Source organism: Schistocerca gregaria, chromosome 2 (assembly GCF_023897955.1).
Source record: "Schistocerca gregaria isolate iqSchGreg1 chromosome 2, iqSchGreg1.2, whole genome shotgun sequence".
NCBI classification, from domain to species: Eukaryota; Metazoa; Arthropoda; class Insecta; order Orthoptera; family Acrididae; genus Schistocerca; species Schistocerca gregaria.
This window is the reverse complement of record NC_064921.1, coordinates 490909886-490931864: the sequence shown is the minus strand read 5'-3', so window position 1 is coordinate 490931864 and position 21979 is coordinate 490909886. Positions and strand designations below refer to the sequence as shown.

The following is a 21979-nucleotide window of genomic DNA, read 5'->3' as shown; positions in this document are numbered from 1 at the left end:
TGACCATAGATGTTAAGTTCCATAGTGCTCAGCGCCATTTTTTTGAACTGTCCCTATCTACCCTATTGATAGAGCATTCCACCTAACTAAAAATATCCCACACACTCGACTGATTTCGTATCCCAACAATTGTTCTTCAAAATATCCACTTCTTTCAGAGACTCTACATCCTCCAACATGTAAGACGTGTATATTGTCTATTGTCAAATCACAATTAAGTAGGAATAATTAATATTTGTCATGTTGGAAATAATTGTGGTAGCAGGGAACGTCTGCACCAAAGTATTGTTGACAAGAGAGAGCGCAAATTGATATAATTTAAAAAAAGGTGGGAGAGACCGCGTATGGATACATTTTAAGAAAAGAGCGAGAAAGACCGCGCATTGATACATTTTGTAATGGTAGCAGGGACTGTCTGCACCAGAAAGCATTGTTGGCAGGAGAGACCGCACTTTAGCGTTCGTAGGACGTCAGTAGTAAGCGAGAAGTGAAGCGAGTCGGTAGCAGGTCTCAAGCGAGAGGTCGAGAGAAGCGGCGTGCCTGCCAGCCAACAGCTATGACTTACAAGAGATTATAAACGAATGTACAGAGACATCAGCTAACTATTATCATAAGAGGAACTAATATTATTGAATTATTTTTTTGAGGAACTCAAGAGTACTGAAGGTATGTTTGCGCATTGCTAGTTGTAAGATTATTGTAAAAAGTAAGTCCCATTTGAAAGTTTGTAAAATCATTTCATTTAGAATATAATTAACTTTTGCCAGCAATATTGCATTTCTAATTATAATCCATCCCAAAAACCATCAACGTAAAACTTTGCAAAATTTTATTGTTGTCAAGAAATAGTTTAACTATGAATAACGCAACTTCAGCCAAATTAATTAAAGAATAACGTCAGCTTTGCTATTAAAGAATAACGTCATCTTTGGTAATAAATACAGCCACTTATTATGAAAGCCCACCAACAGCTAATAGAGTATAGTAAAACAGAGTAAGTATATTCATGTCGCAGTTCGATGTAGCAGTCAGACGGCGATCCAGTAACAGTAAAAAAGCGCAATGCTCCTCTGACGTTTCCCTTCCACATGTCACGTCCCTTTACCTTCTCCTCACATACATCTCGCCTCTGGTTTCTCACACACAATTCTGTACGGCCCAACCGCTTACCTAGAGCTGCTCATCCTGCCTCATAAGACAGCCACAGCAGCTTCAGTGTAAACATTTTCGGCTGTCATGTAGAACTGTCGGCTTCTTCTCTAACACCGAATATGTGATATTCAGGCGGATCTTCTCTGCTCATGTACTGCTCTTAAATTCTCCTTTTCAGTCCAGCTGCTCCAAGTCTCCCATGGAAACATCTATCAAAGGTGCCTCGAGCAGGCACAAACACATCATCTCCCAGCAAGATATTGCTGTAAACATCAAGTACCTGTTTCTGCATACCACAGGTGTCTAAAAACAGAAAGTCCACAGCTCGTGGTCTCGCGGTCGCGTTCTCGCTTCGCGACCACGGGGTCGCAGGTTCGATTCCCGATGGGGTCAGGGATTTTCACATGCCTCGAGATGGCTGGGTGTTTGTGTTGTCCTCATCATTTCATCATCATTCATGAAAGTGGCGAGACTGGACTGAGCAAAGGTTGGGTATTTGTACCGGCACTGATAACAGCGCAGTTGAGCGCCCCACAAACCAAACATCATCAACACACAAACGTGTCAGCGGAGCTGCCGTTGCTTCTGTGGCAAGTCGCCTGCCTGGCTCTTCCGCAAGATGAACTGCTTTCCAAACTATTTGAATTTAATAACCAAAATGTCTTATTTTTTACAAAACACTAGCTGATAAATCCGGCGTTGCCTGGCCATTCACTTTGCCAGTTTTCTATTAGAAATGAAACCTTGTATGTAGGCTTACCTCTGCAGCAGAATCGGTGTGAAATATCCCGGGCTGCTTCTGTAAGCTGAGCGCAGCTGTTCTGAGTGTACAACGCGACATTGTAAACTTCTCTATGGCAACGCCTCTTCATAGTCCTATGGACACTCATTTGCGCTTTCTAGTTAAAAGCTGTCAAAAGCGAAGCCAGTTGTCAGGGGTTTCCTTAAGCTCACTCGACTATAGGAGTATCTTAGTACTGAAGAATAGTTGTATTAAAACTTCATGCAATATGCAGCAATTTTGACGCATCTCAGTGTTTGTAACGTCATTTCTCCTGAAGTATGTACGGTACCATAATATAATTTTGTAGCGGCATTTAGATTTTTAAGTGGATACTGGCTAAGAATTTTTTGTGTGTAGAGTTAATAGCATAGAAGTAATAAATGTAGACGTCATGCATGATGCGGCAGTTTTTCACGAGTCTCAGTGTTTATGACGTCATATCTCCTGATCTACGAGTCATATAGTGACGTAATCTTGTGGGCACATTCAGCGTCGCATGTAGATACTGTCTGCAAAATGGTTGCGAATAGAGTTAGTAGCAAAGAAGTAATAAATTTAAACGTAATGCACAATGCTGCACTTTTTCGCGCTTCTTCGTGTTTATAACTTCATTTCTCCTGAACTATGTGTAGTACCATGATATAATTTTGTACATGCATTTAGTGGCATATGTGGATACTGTCTGCGAAATTTTTGTGAGTAGAGTTAGTAGTATATAAGTAATAAATTGGCATCATATCTTCTGAACTATGATAAGTAGGTAGTTCTTGCCCCAACAGCGATCGTTGCCTGACAGTAAGGGATATGTATACCAAGTTGAATTGAAATCAGTGTAGTTGTTTCGAGATGTGAAACACACTTTTACAATACGGATGTATTTACAAGTCTACATATTTTAGTGTAGTGTTCGAAAAGTTTTAGGTCATTATGGGAATTTATGTTAAGTTCCTATGGGACCAAACTGCTGTGGTCACCAGTCCCTAGGCTTATACACTACTTAACCTAGCTTAAACTAACTTACGCTAAGGACAATCCACACCCGTGGCCAAGGGAGGACTCCAACCACCGACGGGGGAGCTGCGCGAACCGTGGCAAGGCGCCCCGACTGCGCGGCTACACCGCCCGGCGTTTTAGGTCATTAGGCACAGTTTTTTACTTATTATGCACGCATAATTATGACAGCAAAAGCTATTTTGATAGTAGCCTATTAGTGTGAAATGTATTTAATACTAACGTTTCATAAAGCTGCTGTATAGATTTTGTTAACAGATTCAATGAACAGTTGCTGTCGATTCTGGGTAAAATCTACGTGGACTAATGTCGCCACCTGAAGAGTTAATGTCTTCAGTATACAGTTATGCTAATTTAAATCGCCTATTGTAATTGGTCTGTGTGCTGTTGCAGTTTAAAGTATGTCTGTCTTTTTATAAGTGGAAGAAAAAAGCATAAAAATAATAAAATAAAAATAAAATCTGAAGGCAACTTTCCCAACGAGTCGGCTAGAACTTATATCTTCAGGTGCACGAGGGAGTGCAAGAGCGAATGCAGTCTTCAACGGCCGAGCGTCTTCTACGAAACAGAAATTGATCGTCTCATCCACCAGTGGAAGCAGAGGAGAGTTCAAGAACTATCACGGGCTCCACTGCGACACTGTTGCAAAGAGCGGTAAAGCCGGTTATGGGACACTTTCTAAGGGAAATAAGGTTGGGGCTTACGTCCCATCGACAAAACGTTCATTAGAGAGGTATCACAAGCTGGGATTTGGAAAGAGTTGTAAACAAAAGTGACTGGATCCTTTTCAGAGGAACGGTCCCGTACTTGCCTTAAGCAATTTAGGTTGAAAATGGTTCAAATGGCTCTGAGCACTATGGGACTTAACATCTGAGGTCCTCAGTCCCCTAGAACGTATAACTAGTTAAACCTAACTAACCTAAGGACATCACGCACATCTGTGCCCAAGGCAGGATTCGAACCTGCGACCGTGCAATTTAGAGAAAACACGGAAAATGTGGATCGTCATTGTTGGATGGGGCTTGAGCCACGGCGCTCCCAAATTGACGTCGAGTGTATTTTCCGAAGGACGTCAGCAAAATTATCGTTTAATCGCTCGTCTACGACGGAATCATTAAATATGCAGCATCAACTCCGACCAGACAAGGTAGGGGTAAGGAAACCCCGAAGCCCTTTTTAAACAAATACTTTCTGGCACTTGCTTTAGAGAAACCACGGAAAAATCCAAATGTGAAGAGCCAGCTGTGAATTTGACTTGCAGTCATCCTCAACGTAAATACAGCGCTTCATTTACTGCCTTCCACTTCTGTTAGAATCTCAGTAGCTCACGTGTAGTGACATGTCTACTCCTGTGTTGTGCTTGGTGCAACTTGTGGTAACCTTTAAACCAAAGAACCCACTCGCATCCATGCATGCACAAATACACAAACACACACACACACACACACACACACACACACACACACACACACACACACACACACACACACACACACACACTATTCAATGAGAAATTGTTGGAAGACGTCTTATTTGTCTGTTTTATTCCGCACAGTGCAAAGGACACATTCTCAGAATGAGATTTTCACTCTGCAGCGGAGTGTGCGTCCTGGCTAAACCATATCTCTGCAGTATTCTTTGTTCCAAGAGTGCTAGTTCTGCTAGGTTCGCAGAAGAGCTTCTGTGAAGTTTGGAAGATAGGAGACGAGGTACTGGGAGAACCGAAGCCGTGAGGAGGACTCGTGAGTCGTGATAGCCGGCACGGTAACTCAGCGTGTTTGGTCAGAGGGTTAGCTCCCTCTGTAATAAAAAAAAAAACGGAGGTAATGGATCAACTACGAACTGAATCGGATGTCTTGCGACGTTCGCCCGGAGTAAATACAACGAACGAAAACGAACAAAATGAGATTAAAAAAAAAAAAAGCGAAGCAGACGTGCAGTATGTGGTTTCCGCTAGCAGCGCGGGCCTGCGCGCCTTGTTTGTTTCCTTCGGCCGACACTACGTGACGCCGTAGCACTACAAGATCATGGCAAACCAATACAGAAGATTGCCTTTTAAATTCTCCCTTCGGAGCAACTTTACCAGACCAAAGGCGCTCGAAGTCGAACGCTTTTTAAAAGAGGAAGCCAAGATTCCGGCTGCCGACGCTGTCGGCATCCACTTTTCGATCGTCAGTAGCACGGTTTATGTAAAACTCATAAACGACGCTATATGCGCAAAGGTGCTTCGTGAGATGAAACAAGAACGCTGTTTTTGCCACGCAGACGGCAATGTTGGCAACACTGAGGGCGGCCATGTCGCAGTGGGACTGCGGACTATCCACATATTCGAAATACCATTTGAACTCCCTGCGGCAGACGTTGGGGCTGCTCTCCGCCCCTACGGAACGGTACACGAACACGTGGCTGAAAAACGGACCCAGTTTAAGACGTATCCAATGCTCAATGGAGTACGCCAAGTGCGCACTGACCTCCAACGGCATTTACCGTCCTACCTACAAAATGGTTCAAAAGGCTCTGAGCACTATGCGACTTAACTTCTGAGGTCATCAGTCCCCTAGAACTTAGAACTACTTAAACCTAACTAACCTGACATCACACTCATCCATGCCCGAGGCAGGATTCGAACCTGCGACCGTAGCGGTCGCGCGGTTCCAGACTGTAGCGCCTAGAACCGCTCGGCCACTCCGACCGACCCTACCTACAGATAGGAGGGTGCCGGGCCATAGTTATTTAAGACGGCCAGCCGAAAAACGTCTTCCGGATGCGGTAAGCAAGGTCGCCTTCGTTCCGAGTGCCTCCAGCGTTGGATCACAAGACTCCCACCGACGGCCATTGCACCTACATCGACAAATACTTTTCCTCCGTGACTTAGGCGGCGGCGCTCCCGGCGTACTCAACAAAACAGACACAGCCGACCGATTTAGCGGTACAGGAATCACTTTCCACGGACCGAAACCTGGATGATCAACCGGCCTGCCCAGTAGCGCAAAATAGTACAATGACGCTGGAGCTACCGAGCACGACAGACAGCAAGTTGGTAATTGATTCACTTATCGTACCTACCGAAGCATTTGTCCTGGCGAGGCGTGAGTCAGTGCCGTCTTCTGACAATGAAGGCCACTTACGGAAACAGCGATCACCTAAATTCCCGACACGTGTCGGAACACTGTGGTTCCCATTCGGCCGGGGAAGAACAACTGACCACTCTAGAAGCCAAGCGCGAGGTTGAGGCCGTTTCCACTGACTCCAACCCTCCAGAACAGACGGAGAAACATGCAGCGTTCGACTACCAGCCCCTTGAAATAAACAATGAGCACCAGGGAAGTACCATTGGAGGCAGCGATGTCGCTCGGTCCCTTGCTATCAAACATTCCGAGTCTATGGCACATGAACAGACATCCGCACCCGCTTCGTGGGCCGAGGACGTCGAGACACAGAATCCCGATCCGGGGCCAGCTGAGGCGCCGCCAGATCATGCAGCATAAGCAGCACAAGGAGGACCGTGTTCCGGGGTGGCTTGGCATTACTTCCGAAGTTCGCTTCTCTCCAACACCAACATGGCGACAGTGAATAGCAACATGATAAGTTCTCCTGTCAAGATCCAGCTTCTGAAAGAAACAATACGAAACACTGGAGTTGATTTTGCTTTCCTGCAAGAAGTGAAAACGACCGCTCTCCCGAACTTTTATGGTTACGCAACATATGTGTCGCCCTGCAGACACCGGAGTGGCAATATTAGTGCGTGATTGTATTGAAGTTACTGACGTCACACCGAGCGAGGTGGCGCAGTGGTTAGACTCTGGACTCGCATTCGGGAGGACGACGGTTCAATCCCGCGTCCGGCCATCCTGATTTAGGTTTTCCGTGACTTCCCTAAATCACTCTAGGCAAATGCCGGGATGGTTCCTCTGAAAGGGCACGGTCGACTCCCTTCCCAATCCTTCCGTAATCCGATGAGACCGATGACCACGCTGTCTGGTCTCCTTCCCCAAAACAGCGAACAACAACCAACTGACGTCACGTATCTTCCCTCTGCTCGAGGAATAGCACTTACGGCGCTCAATACCCGATTCATTAATGTTTACGCGCCGTCGGGTACCACCAGACGTCACGACCGCGCCATATTCTACTCCACGGATGTCGCCCCCCTTTTCCTCTAACGATACGTAAAACAGCGTCTTCGCCGGCGATTTTAATTACGTATTTCACCGCAAGGACCAAATCCCACACTATGTGCCCTGTCCGGAACTGGGTGTGATGATCCAAGCACTTCTGCGACACGTGGGCAAAAGTCCATGGTAATCGCTCTGGCCACACGTATCTTACCGGTCATTCGACCAGCCGACTAGATCGCATATATGTGTCGCAATGCCTCACACAAGAAGTGATGACCGCCGAACTATGGCCTCAAGCCTTTTCCGATCAAAGTGCCTATATCTGCACTAGACATCTCCTCTCCCAACAAGTCTGGCGCGGCAATGGCTTTTGGAAGCTTAATACAACTCACCTCCAGGACCTGGATTGCTGTCGGCATGTTGAAGCAACGTGGACTGACTGTGAACGCCGTCACTCACGATACACCTCGACTCTGGAGTGGTGGCTCCTCTGTGCCAAACCGGCGATCGGCAGGACACTTTTGCAGCTTGGCAAAGATGTGGCTGCGTCTCATCGGCAGACCCTAGATTTTTACTATTCGACACTCAAGGACCTCAATACCTTGCCCCCTTCATCGGGGAGACAACATGACCAATGTAGAATCAAGGCTCACATACTGTCATTGACGAAGCGCCGACTAGAAGGAGTCGTAGTCCGCTCGTGACGATACGACCGAACGGCCGCAGAGGAACCCACTATGTACCACGTTTTGGCGGATATGCGCCGACATCGTCAACACTTAATCACACAACTCAGGACACAAGGCGGTCGCTCCTGTACGACCCAAGCAATCATAGTAAAGGTGGTGGAGGATCATTTTCGTCGTCTTTACCAGGAAACAACCGTAGATGACGAGGGCACTACAGAAGTGTTACAACGGGTAACATGTACTATCGATGAGGCCATAGTTAATGCACTAACGGAGGAAGTGTCACTGGAAGAAGTCGGAGACGCCCTGGACAAAGGTGCGGCCAGTAAGTCTCCTAGGCCAGATGGATTGCCCATCGAATTCTACCGGAACTTCCGTGCCATCACTGGGTTATAATGTTCCGCGAACTTATGTCCCCAGACTGTGCTGTGCCGTCAACGTTTGTAGAAGGACTTGTAATACCGGTACACAAGCCAGGTGGAGGGTGATCAATTAACGGCTATCGGCCACTCACAATACTGAACGCCGACTACAAGAGTTTCGCCAGATTTATGGCAGGCCTTATTATCGACTTTGCCGATAATTATCGCCCCAGAACAGACTTCGCAGGGGGGAGGAGCCAACATACTCATGGCCACCGGTGACTACAGGGACGTAATAGCGATCGCCTCTGCGTGCCGTCTGAGAGTCTCCATCGATTTTAAGCGCGCCGTGATAAAATGCTCCATAACTACCTTCTACGAGTGATGGACCGTATGTGATTTCTCCCGGCCCTCTTTGACACCCCCCAGCGTCTTTGGACTGCAACCAGCTCACACGTCCAGGTCAATGGAACAATGGCAGGACCAGTTCCCATTAAGAGGTCTCTACGATAAGGTTGTCCACTTTCTATCTACCTTTATGCAGTCGCACTAGAGCCACTCCTCGGGGGCCTTAACCGCAGGCTATCAGGCATCACGCTGCGAGACGTCACCTTTCGCTATAGGGAATACGCTGACGACCTGCTACTGCTGGTTCGTTCCAATGATGAAGTTTAAAGCGTACTACCCTAGCTCGAGCTATACGGGCAATCCGCAGGCAGTCTTTTGAACATCAACAAATCAGCGACGTTGAATATTGGACGTGGTCTCGGACCGAAAAGAGTTTCATAAATTTCATTATGTTATTTCAGTTCAAAATATGAAGGCTTTGCCACATGAAGTACAGTTTGTAGGCATTTTGAAACAATGGTAGCGACCAGCCCAAGGAAATTCCCACAGTTTCGTGACAATATTATTAAAATACAACAGGCATTATTCGATGGTCAAAATAATTTTATGCCCATAATGCAGAACACATTTTATCACAGTCAGTGTTAAATCCAGCTGTTCTAACACTAAAAAATTACTACTACCCCATAATAAATGACGATATACCCTGAGGTGACAACAGTTATGGGATAGCGATATAAACATACAAGATGAGGAAACTGGATAATGTCCCTTATTTCGTTCGTCTTCGCCGTATTCGGCGAATTTATGGTATTTACACGATATACGAGAGAGAATTGTCAGATCATGTGCTTCGATAAGTACCGAAGTGATAAGGAATACTACTCAATCCACTATAAGGGATTGCAGCACTGCATTGATACCAATGGTCATCACTTCGAACGCCTTCTGTAAATGGACGTTCATGCCACCTTTTAACCTTCGTTGCCCTTCAAAGACCTTACTGTTCACATCATTGGATTAGTCTCGATAACCGCTATCAGAAAATAAGTACCAAACTAAAGCATCCCATTAAAAAAAAATTACCTTCATATCTCTGACCCGACCCCACCTAGCAACATAAAACCAACATCATATTATGCCCTCCGTTGTCCCATGCAACATTTGTCCCACAAATGTTTTAGCTACTATCATACTTTCGGAGTTATTCTAGGTGGCAATAGTTAGTGACTCACACTGTATAATTGTAGGACTGATTGTTTGTTCCTTCAGCTGTTCCTGATGACGCAGCATGGTGAACAAATGTACTCATAATTACAGTGCTTCGTCATCTACTGATATCTACCTTTTGTATTTTTGTATGTTTGTCACATTCATGACAATTGGGGTTCCAAATATATCCATGCCTTTAAATGAAAATATATTTCCAAAGAGGCGATCACGTTTTTACATAATTATGACTACAGACCAAATTTCTAGCATTTCTGTAATGACGCAGTCTTTCTCTGCCTAATAATTCTTGGTAATCTCATCAGGTTTGATGCCGGATCCTAAAATCAACACGACTACATGTTTCGGCATTACACTTGTCGACCGTCTTCAGATTTCCTCTTAACACAAAGTGGATCTCGGTGGTATCTCGCATCAAAACACAGCGTTCTGTGGTGCCGCCGGCTCGAGTGTTCGAAGATAGTCTCTGAGTGCGGTATATCGCTGGCGCCGGTGTTCTGCCAGGGGCGGCGCCACTAGCCCTGCCTCTTGAGTAGCAGCACTTGCGGTGGGAGGCGCATGCGTCTTGTACGGGACGGAGGCCTACATTGGGCCACTATTTGCAGCCTTGGTATCAGTTTTGTTGGAATTCAGTATCTACTGCTGGAGCATTCTCCCGAAGATGATAGATAGGTGGATCAGTGAAATATTGAGTAGTGTTGATTTTAGGATCTTGCAGCAAAACCGAGGAGACCTCCAGCGCTCCTGTTTCCATTTCTTCGTCATCTGTCTTCAATTTAATGCGGTATTTTTTAATTGATGAGGGAATTTCAGATAACAGATTGTAACGTTATGTGTACGTTGATGAGCTAATTGGCCGCCTAGAACTGGTATGAGAAGACTTTGTTGTACCGATGAACACTAACGGGCCAAGCGCTCAGGGCGCGCCGCGGCAGTTTCGGCTTCCGGATAGGTGACCGGTAAGAGCGAATCTAGGTACGAAGACTAGCTGCGTCGTTGGAAATGGGGAAAATCCTGAATCTGTGGATTTGGACTCGCATGGTCTTTGCGAAGTAGACGCCCCAAGAAATGGTGGAGTAACAGACCTTCTTAAAGATTGCTAAGTTACATCACTCTGAGAGTCAACAATAACTTCCAGTCAAATATTAATGCTAATCTTAAAACATCTGTGATCTCAGGAAAATGAGGCACAGTAAATAATACCACAATATTTCAATATCTTTAAAGCTTTAGAAATAACTTTTAATCACTTCATGTTATTTCAACAAACGATGATAGCTTTGTATTATAGCTATTATCTCTGAAAGCCATTTATTTGCATCTATGTTGTTTCTAAATTAATTACGTCTTTTGTACATCTTTTTATTCTATAAATGTTATCAGAATATCGTATTCTCCACATTTACACAGCAGAGGAACACAACATCAGAACCTCATATTTTGTCATACACTCCTGGAAATTGAAATAAGAACACCGTGAATTCATTGTCCCAGCAAGGGGAAACTTTATTGACACATTCCTGGGGTCAGATACATCACATGATCACACTGACAGAACCACAGGCACATAGACACAGGCAACAGAGCATGCACAATGTCGGCACTAGTACAGTGTATATCCACCTTTCGCAGCAATGCAGGCTGCTATTCTCCCATGGAGACGATCATAGAGATGCTGGATGTAGTCCTGTGGAACGGCTTGCCATGCCATTTCCACCTGGCGCCTCAGTTGGACCAGCGTTCGTGCTGGACGTGCAGACCGCGTGAGACGACGCTTCATCCAGTCCCAAACATGCTCAATGGGGGACAGATCCGGAGATCTTGCTGGCCAGGGTAGTTGACTTACACCTTCTAGAGCACGTTGGGTGGCACGGGATACATGCGGACGTGCATTGTCCTGTTGGAACAGCAAGTTCCCTTGCCGGTCTAGGAATGGTAGAACGATGGGTTCGATGACGGTTTGGATGTACCGTGCACTATTCAGTGTCCCATCGACGATCACCAGAAGTGTACGGCCAGTGTAGGAGATCGCTCCCCACACCATGATGCCGGGTGTTGGCCCTGTGTGCCTCGGTCGTATGCAGTCCTGATTGTGGCGCTCACCTGCACGGCGCCAAACACGCATACGACCATCACTGGCACCAAGGCAGAAGCGACTCTCATCGCTGAAGACGACACGTCTCCATTCGTCACTCCATTCACGCCTGTCGCGACACCACTGGAGGCGCGCTGCACTATGTTGGGGCGTGAGCGGAAGACGGCCTAACGGTGTGCGGGACCATAGCCCAGCTTCATGGAGACGGTTGTGAATGGTCCTCGCCGATACCCCAGGAGCAACAGTGTCCCTAATTTGCTGGGAAGTGGCGGTGCGGTCCCCTATGGCACTGCGTAGGATCCTACGGTCTTGGCGTGCATCCGTGCGTCGCTGCGGTCCGGTCCCAGGTCGACGGGCACGTGCACCTTCCACCGACCACTGGCGACAACATCGACGTACTGTGGAGACCTCACGCCCCACGTGTTGAGCAATTCGGCGGTACGTCCACCCGGCCTCCCGCATGCCCACTATACGCCCTCGCTCAAAGTCCGTCAACTGCACATACGGTTCACGTGCACGCTGTCGCGGCATGCTACCAGTGTTAAAGACTGCGATGGAGCTCCGTATGCCACGGCAAACTGGCTTACACTGACGGCGGCGGTGCACAAATGCTGCGCAGCTAGCGCCATTCGACGGCCAACACCGCGGTTCCTGGTGTGTCCGCTGTGCCGTGCGTGTGATCATTGCTTGTACAGCCCTCTCGCAGTGTCCGGAGCAAGTATGGTGGGTCTGACACACCGGTGTCAATGTGTTCTTTTTTCCATTTCCAGGAGTGTACTTTCGTGTTTATTTGTCGAACGGTTTACTATTTTACCAGTAACTTTATTCAAAGGTTCACTGCAAGTGCTATTTAAAAGTGACCAGTCGCATGTGTTACCGGACACCACAATTGACCAGAGAGAACCAAAGGACACTAAAGAAATGTTTAAACGATATATAAGCACAATCTGTCGTCATATATCGTGGGCGAACTTGCTCAAGAATACTGGATTATTTATTTATCGACAGGGCTTTACTTATAATTATTGTAAATTATCGGAGTGAGACAGAATGTTTATACCATTTCTTTACTAAAATATTGTTGTAACATATTACTTTAGTCCTGAAAATAAAGACAAGTCAAATCATGTCTGTAGCACATAGGAACGATGTGTTTTTGGCGGGAACGGCCTTCAGTCAATGGAAAAGCAGACAGAAGGGGAACTCTACGGGGGTCAAGTGGAGACTATGCCTTTTCGAATGAAGAGCTCAAGGGAGCGATTCTGAACACTTTATGCCGTGTTCTTGAATAAGGCACACGTGCCTGAAGTAAAGTGCGTGTTTTGGTCATATAGGAGATTGATTCTGGGTGGTAAACAGTGCTAACGTACTTTAACTTCTGAAGGGACTTTACATTTCAAGAAATTTGAGGGTGCTCCAAAGTAGGACTGTAACGTTTGCTGCTTGATTTAAGGAACTGAGAACAGTCAGAGTATGACTTACTATTCTTTGTATGGTGTGTGTTAATTGTGAATCATCATGCTGACCTCTGAACAGTTTTGAGCAGGTTAATGCTCGTAACTGAGATTACGAAATGGGCTTAGTTTTCTTGTATCTTTGATGATTATTTAATTTGAGGATTTTGCTACCATTCTCGTAATGCCCTTAGAGTAACATTACTATCGTAGGACCACTTCTCGTTTTCTGAGATGTCCTTTCTAAAATACGCATTACTCGCTTTAATTCTTTGTCGTCTACATCAATTACAGACCTTAAAATAGTAGCCTTGTTATTAAATCATTCGTTTAATTTTTATTTTGTATTTCTGTGTATTATATTAACTCTCAGTTCTAGCCAATGCATCCACTATTAGGCTGCACGGTCAAAGCTACAGGTTATTATTTGCAGCGAATTAACTGTGGGGCATGAAAGCAGACGTGCTCGGCTCGACCCTACGACTACATCGAGGTATTCTTTTTAAACAGAGCCGTGCGTAGCCCAAGTATCTAAGGCACGAGCAATATCAGGCAAAGTCACAACTAGTTTGCTCATGTTGACTGCTACTACAAAAAGCAACTACTCAGTAGCAGTAAGGGATACCGTAGCAAGGTAAACATATTATGGAATGGAGATGCAGTTATTTTAGATCACAGATGTAAATGAGTCTTTCGCACATCTTTTGGATTTAAAATACTAAGTCTGTCTGTTTTATTCTAGTGCATACACGCTTGTCTTGGCTGTATTTAGTATGGTTTTGTGTTTGCAGTAATTGAAAGAAATTCTTCAAAATAATTTTGTCTTAGGGAACCAGTGTTCAGTGCCACATACACATAGTAATTTTAGCGGTCTCGAAAATGTTCAAATGTGTGTGAAACCTTATGGGACTTAACTGCTAAGGTCATCAGTCCCTAAGCTTAGACACTACTTAACCTAAATTATCCTAAGGACAAACACACACACCCATGCCCGAGGGAGGACTCGAACCTCCGCCGGGACCAGCCGCACAGTCCATGACTGCAGCACCTAAGACGGCTCGGCTAATCCCGCGCGGCTAGCGGTAGCATTATCAGGAAGAAGGAACAAAATATAATGGTTGGCGTTCAGTGTCACATCTCTCTCTGTCACTGTACTGGTGTAAGAGATCGGAAGCTTCATATTTCAAATCCAACAGTAAAAGCTACTCAATCTTGTCTCTCATCATTTGTGTAAAGCATTTGCAGACTGAGGAGATGGGAGGCTATTACCGAAGCAAATCGGTGTATTTATTCAATGAAGATTCCGTCTGGGGGCCCACAGGAGTAAAATAATCGGCAATTTACATAATATGAAGTGACACAGTGCACATATATGTACAAACATAACTGTTCCACTGCTTTGGGCCATTTTTTCGTTGAATCGATGTGCACGTCATTAGGGAAACTGGCAAAGACGCATTCGAGTTCCTACTGTCTGCTTCAAAAATTATCTGTTTGTGATTGGTAATGACGAATTCTGTGAAAGATTTTCTGTTTGCCATTTCCTGTCGTCTCAACAGCACAGTGCTGCCTCGTGATATGCCGTTTCTGTGTATGTGTTGAGCATAGGAATAAGATTATTGAATTCGATAAGGAATTTCCAAATATAATGTGTGTAATGGACACATTGAAAGAGAATTACATTGCAAAACTGATACCATGATGTAATGGGTGCACGTCTGAAGGTGCACGAAATCAGTAAATAAGACATTACATTTACTGAATTATTTATTTGGAACACTGCATTGTTTACAGTTTCTGTTCTTGAGGAAGCTCGAACAGCCAGTCACTAGAGTGCTGCCTTACGAGATGCTGACGCCGGCGGTGCTGGAGATCCAGTCGAGGAAGGAGGTGACCCTGGCGTAGCCGGACGGGTCGCCGCTCGAGCAACCAGCGTCCGACACGAAGCTGACGACGCCGATCAGGGTGTAGCTGCCCGTCGAGCCGATCACCATGGGGCCGCCGCTGTCACCCTGCAACGTGACCACACCGTGTAACCTCTGATGGTGGTAGGTCAGAACACGTGTACCCAAACAGGAAGAAGTGTATCGCTAAAGCTTCTAAAATAGTGCCACTGGAAGTCCATTAAATCGCTGCCCTGGAATGCTAATGTCAGTGTGGCGAATCTACAGTTATGGTGAGTCAAGTTTAATCCGGGATAGTCCACGCTTTATATCTCATTTTTGTTTTCACGCCACTGACATTCCAAGTAGCGTTATACTTAAGTTGATTCACATTGTCTGGAATTGGTTGAGGTCAGCGAATGCATTAAAAGTTTACAAAATAATCTATACTGCTTCAGTTACTTCTGTATGTGTAAAGCCATTTATATAGGCCAAACATGAGAGACTTCTTGAAAAAAGTACAACGAAAACAAAAATACTTGCAACACAAACATTTATGCAAAATTAGCAACAGCTACCCACATTAAGGACACCGGCCACCAATTCCACCATATCACAAATGATCTTACATATCCTTCAAAAGAATTAGGTGAACTTGACTATGGGCGCTCCCATATTCCACTGAGCAGCAACTGAGGACTGAATATGTTACAAAATTATACCTTTGTCTTCCATAAATTAGGCACACAAAAAACGCCATTACAACCTCGATTGTTTACATAAAAAGAACTGAACTTTCCAACAGATGTCGAAAACAAAGCGGAAACAGTCATTCACCCCGTTATCCTGGGTACTATTAATTGGACTTTGAGCGCTTCAGTAAGGTGCATGCTCTCCGTGATCGTTTATCTCTGCCCGACACCTAAGTGGCGAGCTTGGCATAAGTCTCCGGAGGTGCCATGCTGTGCTATTGCTTCAATGTCCAGGTGTCAATACACCACTGCTGACGGCCATCTTATTGCCTCTGACATTAGAGGGATCTGTTCGCCTGGCGACAAGGCGACCACGGACAGAGGATCAGTATGGTGTCAACTTTGAAGCCGCCCCACAACATCACAGAACCTTGGAAATCTGTTGATTTCTTGAACGCTACGGTCTCAGGTTCGAATCCTGACTAGGGCATGCACGTGTGTGATGTCCTTAGGTTAGTTAGGTTTGAGTAGTTCTAAGTTCTAGGGGTCTGATGATCTCAGATGTTAAGTCCCATAGTGCTCAGAGCCATTTGAGGCATTTTTGATTTCCTGGACAACATTTTGCAGGTGCCGCTCGCTATGGGCCTTCACACACGAATAAGACCATCGCCTTGCGTCATAGAATAACATGTTTCGTCAGTGACAAAGTCGTCAATTGACACAGGAGCGGCGGAAATGAAGACGTGCTGCAGAATGTTGCCGTGTCAAGCGGGGTGCTCGAACAGGACGTCTGGGTTGTAAGGTCCAATCCCGTAACCCATTACTTACAATCTGACCGGACACAATGGCTCCTGTGGCTCTTTTGAGGTCGTTTTGCAGTGCTCTGGCGGTATCCATACGACAGCGAAACACAGAGATGAACAGATATCGGTATCCACGTTGGGATATAATGCGTCAGAGGAATTATACAACTCGCCTTGTGTACTGATCTTTTTCCCTGCAGCCCATCCGCAATTTATGGATGACACATGAAGAGGCATTGGCAACTGCAGCTGTACAACTGAAAGTCCAACCTTTTTGGATGAAACAGACAGCCCTTGCAATTTGCATTGCGTTAAGATGTAGCAGTGCATGTGCTTGGTTGAATACAACGTCCGCAAATGACAATTTCCATCTGTGTACCTCACTAGAAAACACTGGGACACTGATACTCACTTTCTTCTGAGAACACCTGACATTGCAACGCATAGCACAGCCAGTAGATGGCGAATGATTTTTATTGTTGCCTACTTTGAAAGTGAAGTTCTCAATCCATGCAATAAGAACACAGGACTGCCTTTATCAAAATAGATTAACGTAGCGGATGTTCCCTTAATTTCTTTGAACAGCACAACGGGCGCCAAATGAACTCGTATGAAGAACTAGAGAACTAGAAATCTTCGTTCATGGTACAGTACATGGTAAAATACTGATAAATGACAAGGTAGAAGGAAGCAATGTAAATTTCTTCAAAAATTTCTCCCAGGTTGTGTGCTTGTTTTATTAATGTAAAAAATTAACTGAGATTAAAACATTTTCACTCAACATTATTGAATAGCAATGAAATATGAAACGGTTATACTACCTGGTGCTTTCCATGACATAAATATGCTTATATAAAAAAAACTGCACTCGCTCAGCGATTGAAATAAATTTATGTTAGTAGTAAAGATGCTATGAGACATGAAAATTTATGTCTGAAAGTGAAAAGTGATGATTATGATGTGTTTATTATTGTGCTCTGCGTGGTAGACATTGATTTTCAATAAAAAACTGAGTAAATACATTAAATAATGTGAACATACTTTTAACAAATTAATCCTTCCGTACAGGGCTAAATTTGGGAATATAATCTTACTGACACACCCAGCAAATACTCCTCATCGCACTTCAGATTAATGTGCACGTAACTGCAAAGCACCTGGTAATAGCAACACGGTGCCGAAACACGTCGTGCTAATAAATTTAAGTAAAAAGCTTAAACAGTATAAATTACACTACTGGTCATTAAATTTCTACACCAAGAAGAAATGCAGATGATAAACTGGTACACATTGGACAAATATATTACACTAGAACTGACATATGATTACATTTTCACGCAATGTATGTGCATAGATCCTGACAAATCAATACCCACAACAACCACCTCTGGCCGTAATAACGGCCTTGATAGGCCTGGGCATTGAGTTAAGCAGAGCTTGGATGCCGTGTACATGTACAGCTGCCCATGCAGCTTCAACACGATACCACAATTCATGAAGAGTAGTGACTGTCGTATTGTAACGAGACAGCATTGACCAGATGTTTTCACTTGGTGAGAGATCTGGATAATATGCTGGCCAGGGCAGCAGTCGAACATTTTCTGTATCCAGAAAGGCCCGTGCAGGAGTCGTAATACATCTGAAATGTAACATCCACTGTTCAAAGTGCCGTCAATGCGAACAAGAGGTGACCGAGATGTGTAACCTATGGCACCCCATACCATCACGCCGGGAGCTACGCTAGTATGGCGATGACGAATACACGCTTGCAATGTGCGTTCACCGCGATGTCGCCAAACACGGATGCGACCATCATGATGATGTAAACAAAACCTGGATTCATCCGAAAAAATGACGTTTTGCCATTCGTGCACACAGGTTCGTCGTTGAGTACACCATCGCAGGCGCTCTTGTCTGTGATGCAGCGTCAAGGGTAACCGCAGCCATGGTCTCCGAGCTGATAGTCCATGCTGCTGCAAACGTCGTCGAACTGTTCGTGCAGATGGTTGTGTCTTCCAAACGTCCCCATCTGTTGACTCAGGGATCGAGACGTGGCTGCACGATCCGTTACAGCCATGCTGATAAGATGCCTGTCATCTCGACTGCTAGTGATACAAGGCCGTTGGAATCCAGCACGGCGGTCCGTATTACCCTCCTGAACCCACGGATTCCGTATTCTGCTAACAGTCACTGGATCTCGAACAACGCGAGCAGCAATGTCGCGATACGATAAACCGCAATCGCGATAGTCTACAATCGGAAACGTGATGTTACGCATTTCTCGTCCTTACACGAGGCATCACAACAACGTTTCACCAGGCAACGCCAGTCAACTGCTGTTTGTGTATGAGAAATCAGTTGGAAACGTTTCTCATGTCAGTATGTTGTAGGTGTCACCACCGGCGCCAGCCTTGTGTGAATGCTCTGAAAAGCTAATCATTTGCATATCACAGCATCTTCTTCCTGTCGGTTAAATCTCGCATCTGTAGCACGTCATCTTCGTGGTGTAGCAATTTTAATGGCCAGTAGTGTGTTTTATAAACAGCTTAAGGTGTATATTCAGTATGACAGTCGTTTCAGTTCATGTCTCTTATTGCCTTTCCTTGAGTTACATACTCATTCCTTATGGTGAACTGATATTGGACTCCGAAGATACCCTACTATTTTCAACATAGGTAGAACATTTGTAGGAAATCAGCACTGCTATAATTACATGTAGAGGCTGTGTCTGTGGTTGCATCTTCCACTCTGAGATGAAGATGTTAACACGGGAGGGGAATTAGTGGCGGGTCGCATCAAACCAATTAGAGGATTAATGACAAAAAGAAAATCAGTATTAGTTTCAGAGAGTACAACGGGAGGTACTTACGTTGCAGGTGCTTTGTCGGTTGGAGCCGGTGGCGCAGAGTGTTGAGGAGACGATGACGCCTCCGTAGTACTGCTGGCAGAGCGAATTGGAGATGACGCTCAGCGTCGTGTACTGCAGCGTGCTGGCCGTGTTGCCGTCTGTAAACACACCACACGGCCTCCTGTCACCCTTCCGGAATGCTGTCACGGGCGATAGCCTCACTAGTGGCATCAAGCTGCCGTTTGACTGTTCAGTTGCCAAGACAGTTCTTTATGGTTTTTGTCTGTGCGTCCTTCTGATTGGGGGTTTGAGGGACTTCGGCCGTTCACTTGGCAGAAAATCCTAAGAAATTTTGGTCTTATCTTAAAGTGGTAGTTGGATCAAAACAAAATGTCCAGACACTCTGTGACCGAAATGGTACTGAAACAGAGGATGACAGACTAAAGGCCGAAATACTAAATGTCTTTTTCCAAAGCTGTTTCACAGAGGAAGACTCCAGTGTAGTTCCTTCTCTACATTGTCGCACAGATGACAAAATGGTAGATACCGAAATAGATGACAGAGGGATAGAGAAACAATTAAAATCGCTCAAAGGAGGAAAGGCCGCTGGGCCTGATGGGATACCAGTTTGATTTTACACAGAGTACGCGAAGGAACTTGGCCCCCTTTTTGCAGCCGTGTACCGTAGGTCACTAGAAGAGCGTAGCGTTCCAAAGGATTGGAAAAGGGCACAGGTCATCCCCGTTTTCAAGAAGGAACGTCGAACAGATGTGCAGAACTATAGACCTATATCTCTAACGTCGATCAGTTGTAGAATTTTGGAACACGTATTATGTTCGAGTATAATGACTTTTCTGGAGACTAGAAATCTACTCTGTAGGAATAAGCATGGGTTTCGAAAAAGACGGTCGTGTGAAACCGAGCTCGCGCTATTCGTCCACGAGACTCAGAGGGCCATAGACACGGGTTCCCAGGTAGATGCCGTGTTTCTTGACTTCCGCAAGGCGTTCGATACAGTTCCCCACAGTCGTTTAATGAACAAAGTAAGAGCATATGGACTATCAGACCAATTGTGTGATTGGATTGAAGAGTTCCTAGATAACAGAACGCAGCATGTCGTTCTCAACGGAGAAAAGTCTTCCGAAGTAAGAGTGATTTCAGGTGTGCCGCAGGGGAGTGTCGTAGGACCGTTGCTATTCACAATATACATAAATGACATTGTAGATGACATCGGAAGTTCACTGAGGCTTTTTGCGGATGATGCTGTGGTGTATCGAGAGGTTGTAACAATGGAAAATTGTACTGAAATGCAGGAGGATCTGCACCGAATTGACGCATGGTGCAGGGAATGGCAACTGAATCTCAATGTAGACAAGTGTAATGTGCTGCGAATACACAGAAAGAAAGATCCCTTATCATTTAGCTTCAAAATAGCAGGTCAGCAACTGGAAGCAGTTAACTCCATAAATTATCTGGAAGTACGCATTAGGAGTGATTTAAAATGGAACGATCGCATAAAGTTGATCGTCGGTAAAGCAGATGCCAGACGAATTCATTGGAAGAATCCTAAGGAAATGCAATCCGAAAACAAAGGAAGTAGGTTACAGTACACTTGTTCGCCCACTGCTTGAATACTGCTCAGCAGTGTGGTATCCGTACCAGATAGGGTTGATAGAAGAGATAGAGAAGATCCAACGGAGAGCAGCGCGCCTCGTTACAGGATCATTTAGTAATCGCGAAAGCGTTACGGAGATGATAGATAAACTCCAGTGGAAGACTCTGCAGCAGAGACGCTCAGTAGCTCGGTATGGGCTTTTGTTGAAGTTTAGAGAACATACCTTCACCGAAGAGTCAAGCAGTATATTGCTTCCTCCTACGTATATCTCGCGAAGAGACCATGAGGATACAATCAGAGGGATTAGAGCCCACACAGAGGCATACCGACAATCCTTCTTTCCACGAACAATACGAGACTGGAATAGAAGGGAGAACCGATAGAGGTACTCAAGGTACCCTCCGCCACACACCGTCAGGTGACTTGCGGAGTATGGATGTAGATGTAGATGCAGATGTAAAATGGAACACTTGTAGCCGTCCTTTCGATGTTACTTCTTATATAGCTACCAGTTTCGGTGATTCAGTACACCATCTTCAGACCATGATTGACGCTGAGAGTGTGAACTCCAGTCGTTCACACGACCCCTTCAGTGGGCAACATCTATGAACTGGCTATCGTAGACTTCTGTAATAGCGATGTCGTGTCTCCAGCCAACAACTTAGTTATTAGTTGCAGACACAACATCGGTGTCTGCACAGTTCATAGATGCTGGCCATTGATGTGTTCGTGTATAGGATTGGAGTTTACACAGTTAAGGCCTGAAGATGGTATAATGAATTACCGAAACATCGAAAGGAGGGCTGCAAGTGTTCCATTTTATTACATAAGTTCTATGTCATGTTACGGCGCGAAATTTCACAGATAATGCAAAGCAGCTAGTGGCCCGAATAAA

The 21979-nt window shown here is 45.2% G+C and overlaps 1 protein-coding gene across 2 annotated transcripts in view; it reads right to left on the bottom strand.

Annotated features, from left to right (window-relative positions):
- Positions 1–14992: 14992 nt before the first annotated feature.
- The window catches only part of LOC126327862 (brachyurin-like), a 146224-nt gene continuing 139237 nt past the window's right edge, over positions 14993–21979 (bottom strand). Inside the window, exons 6-7 of one of the 2 annotated variants that reach the window (XM_049995925.1) lie at positions 19491–19627; positions 14993–15255 (exon numbers count right to left, since the gene is read on the bottom strand). In XM_049995925.1, coding sequence (XP_049851882.1) covers positions 15085–15255; positions 19491–19627 — 308 coding nt within the window. In that variant the 3' untranslated portion in view covers positions 14993–15084. The remainder of the gene's footprint in view (positions 15256–19490; positions 19628–21979) is intronic. The other variant, XM_049995924.1, reaches the window with a different exon arrangement.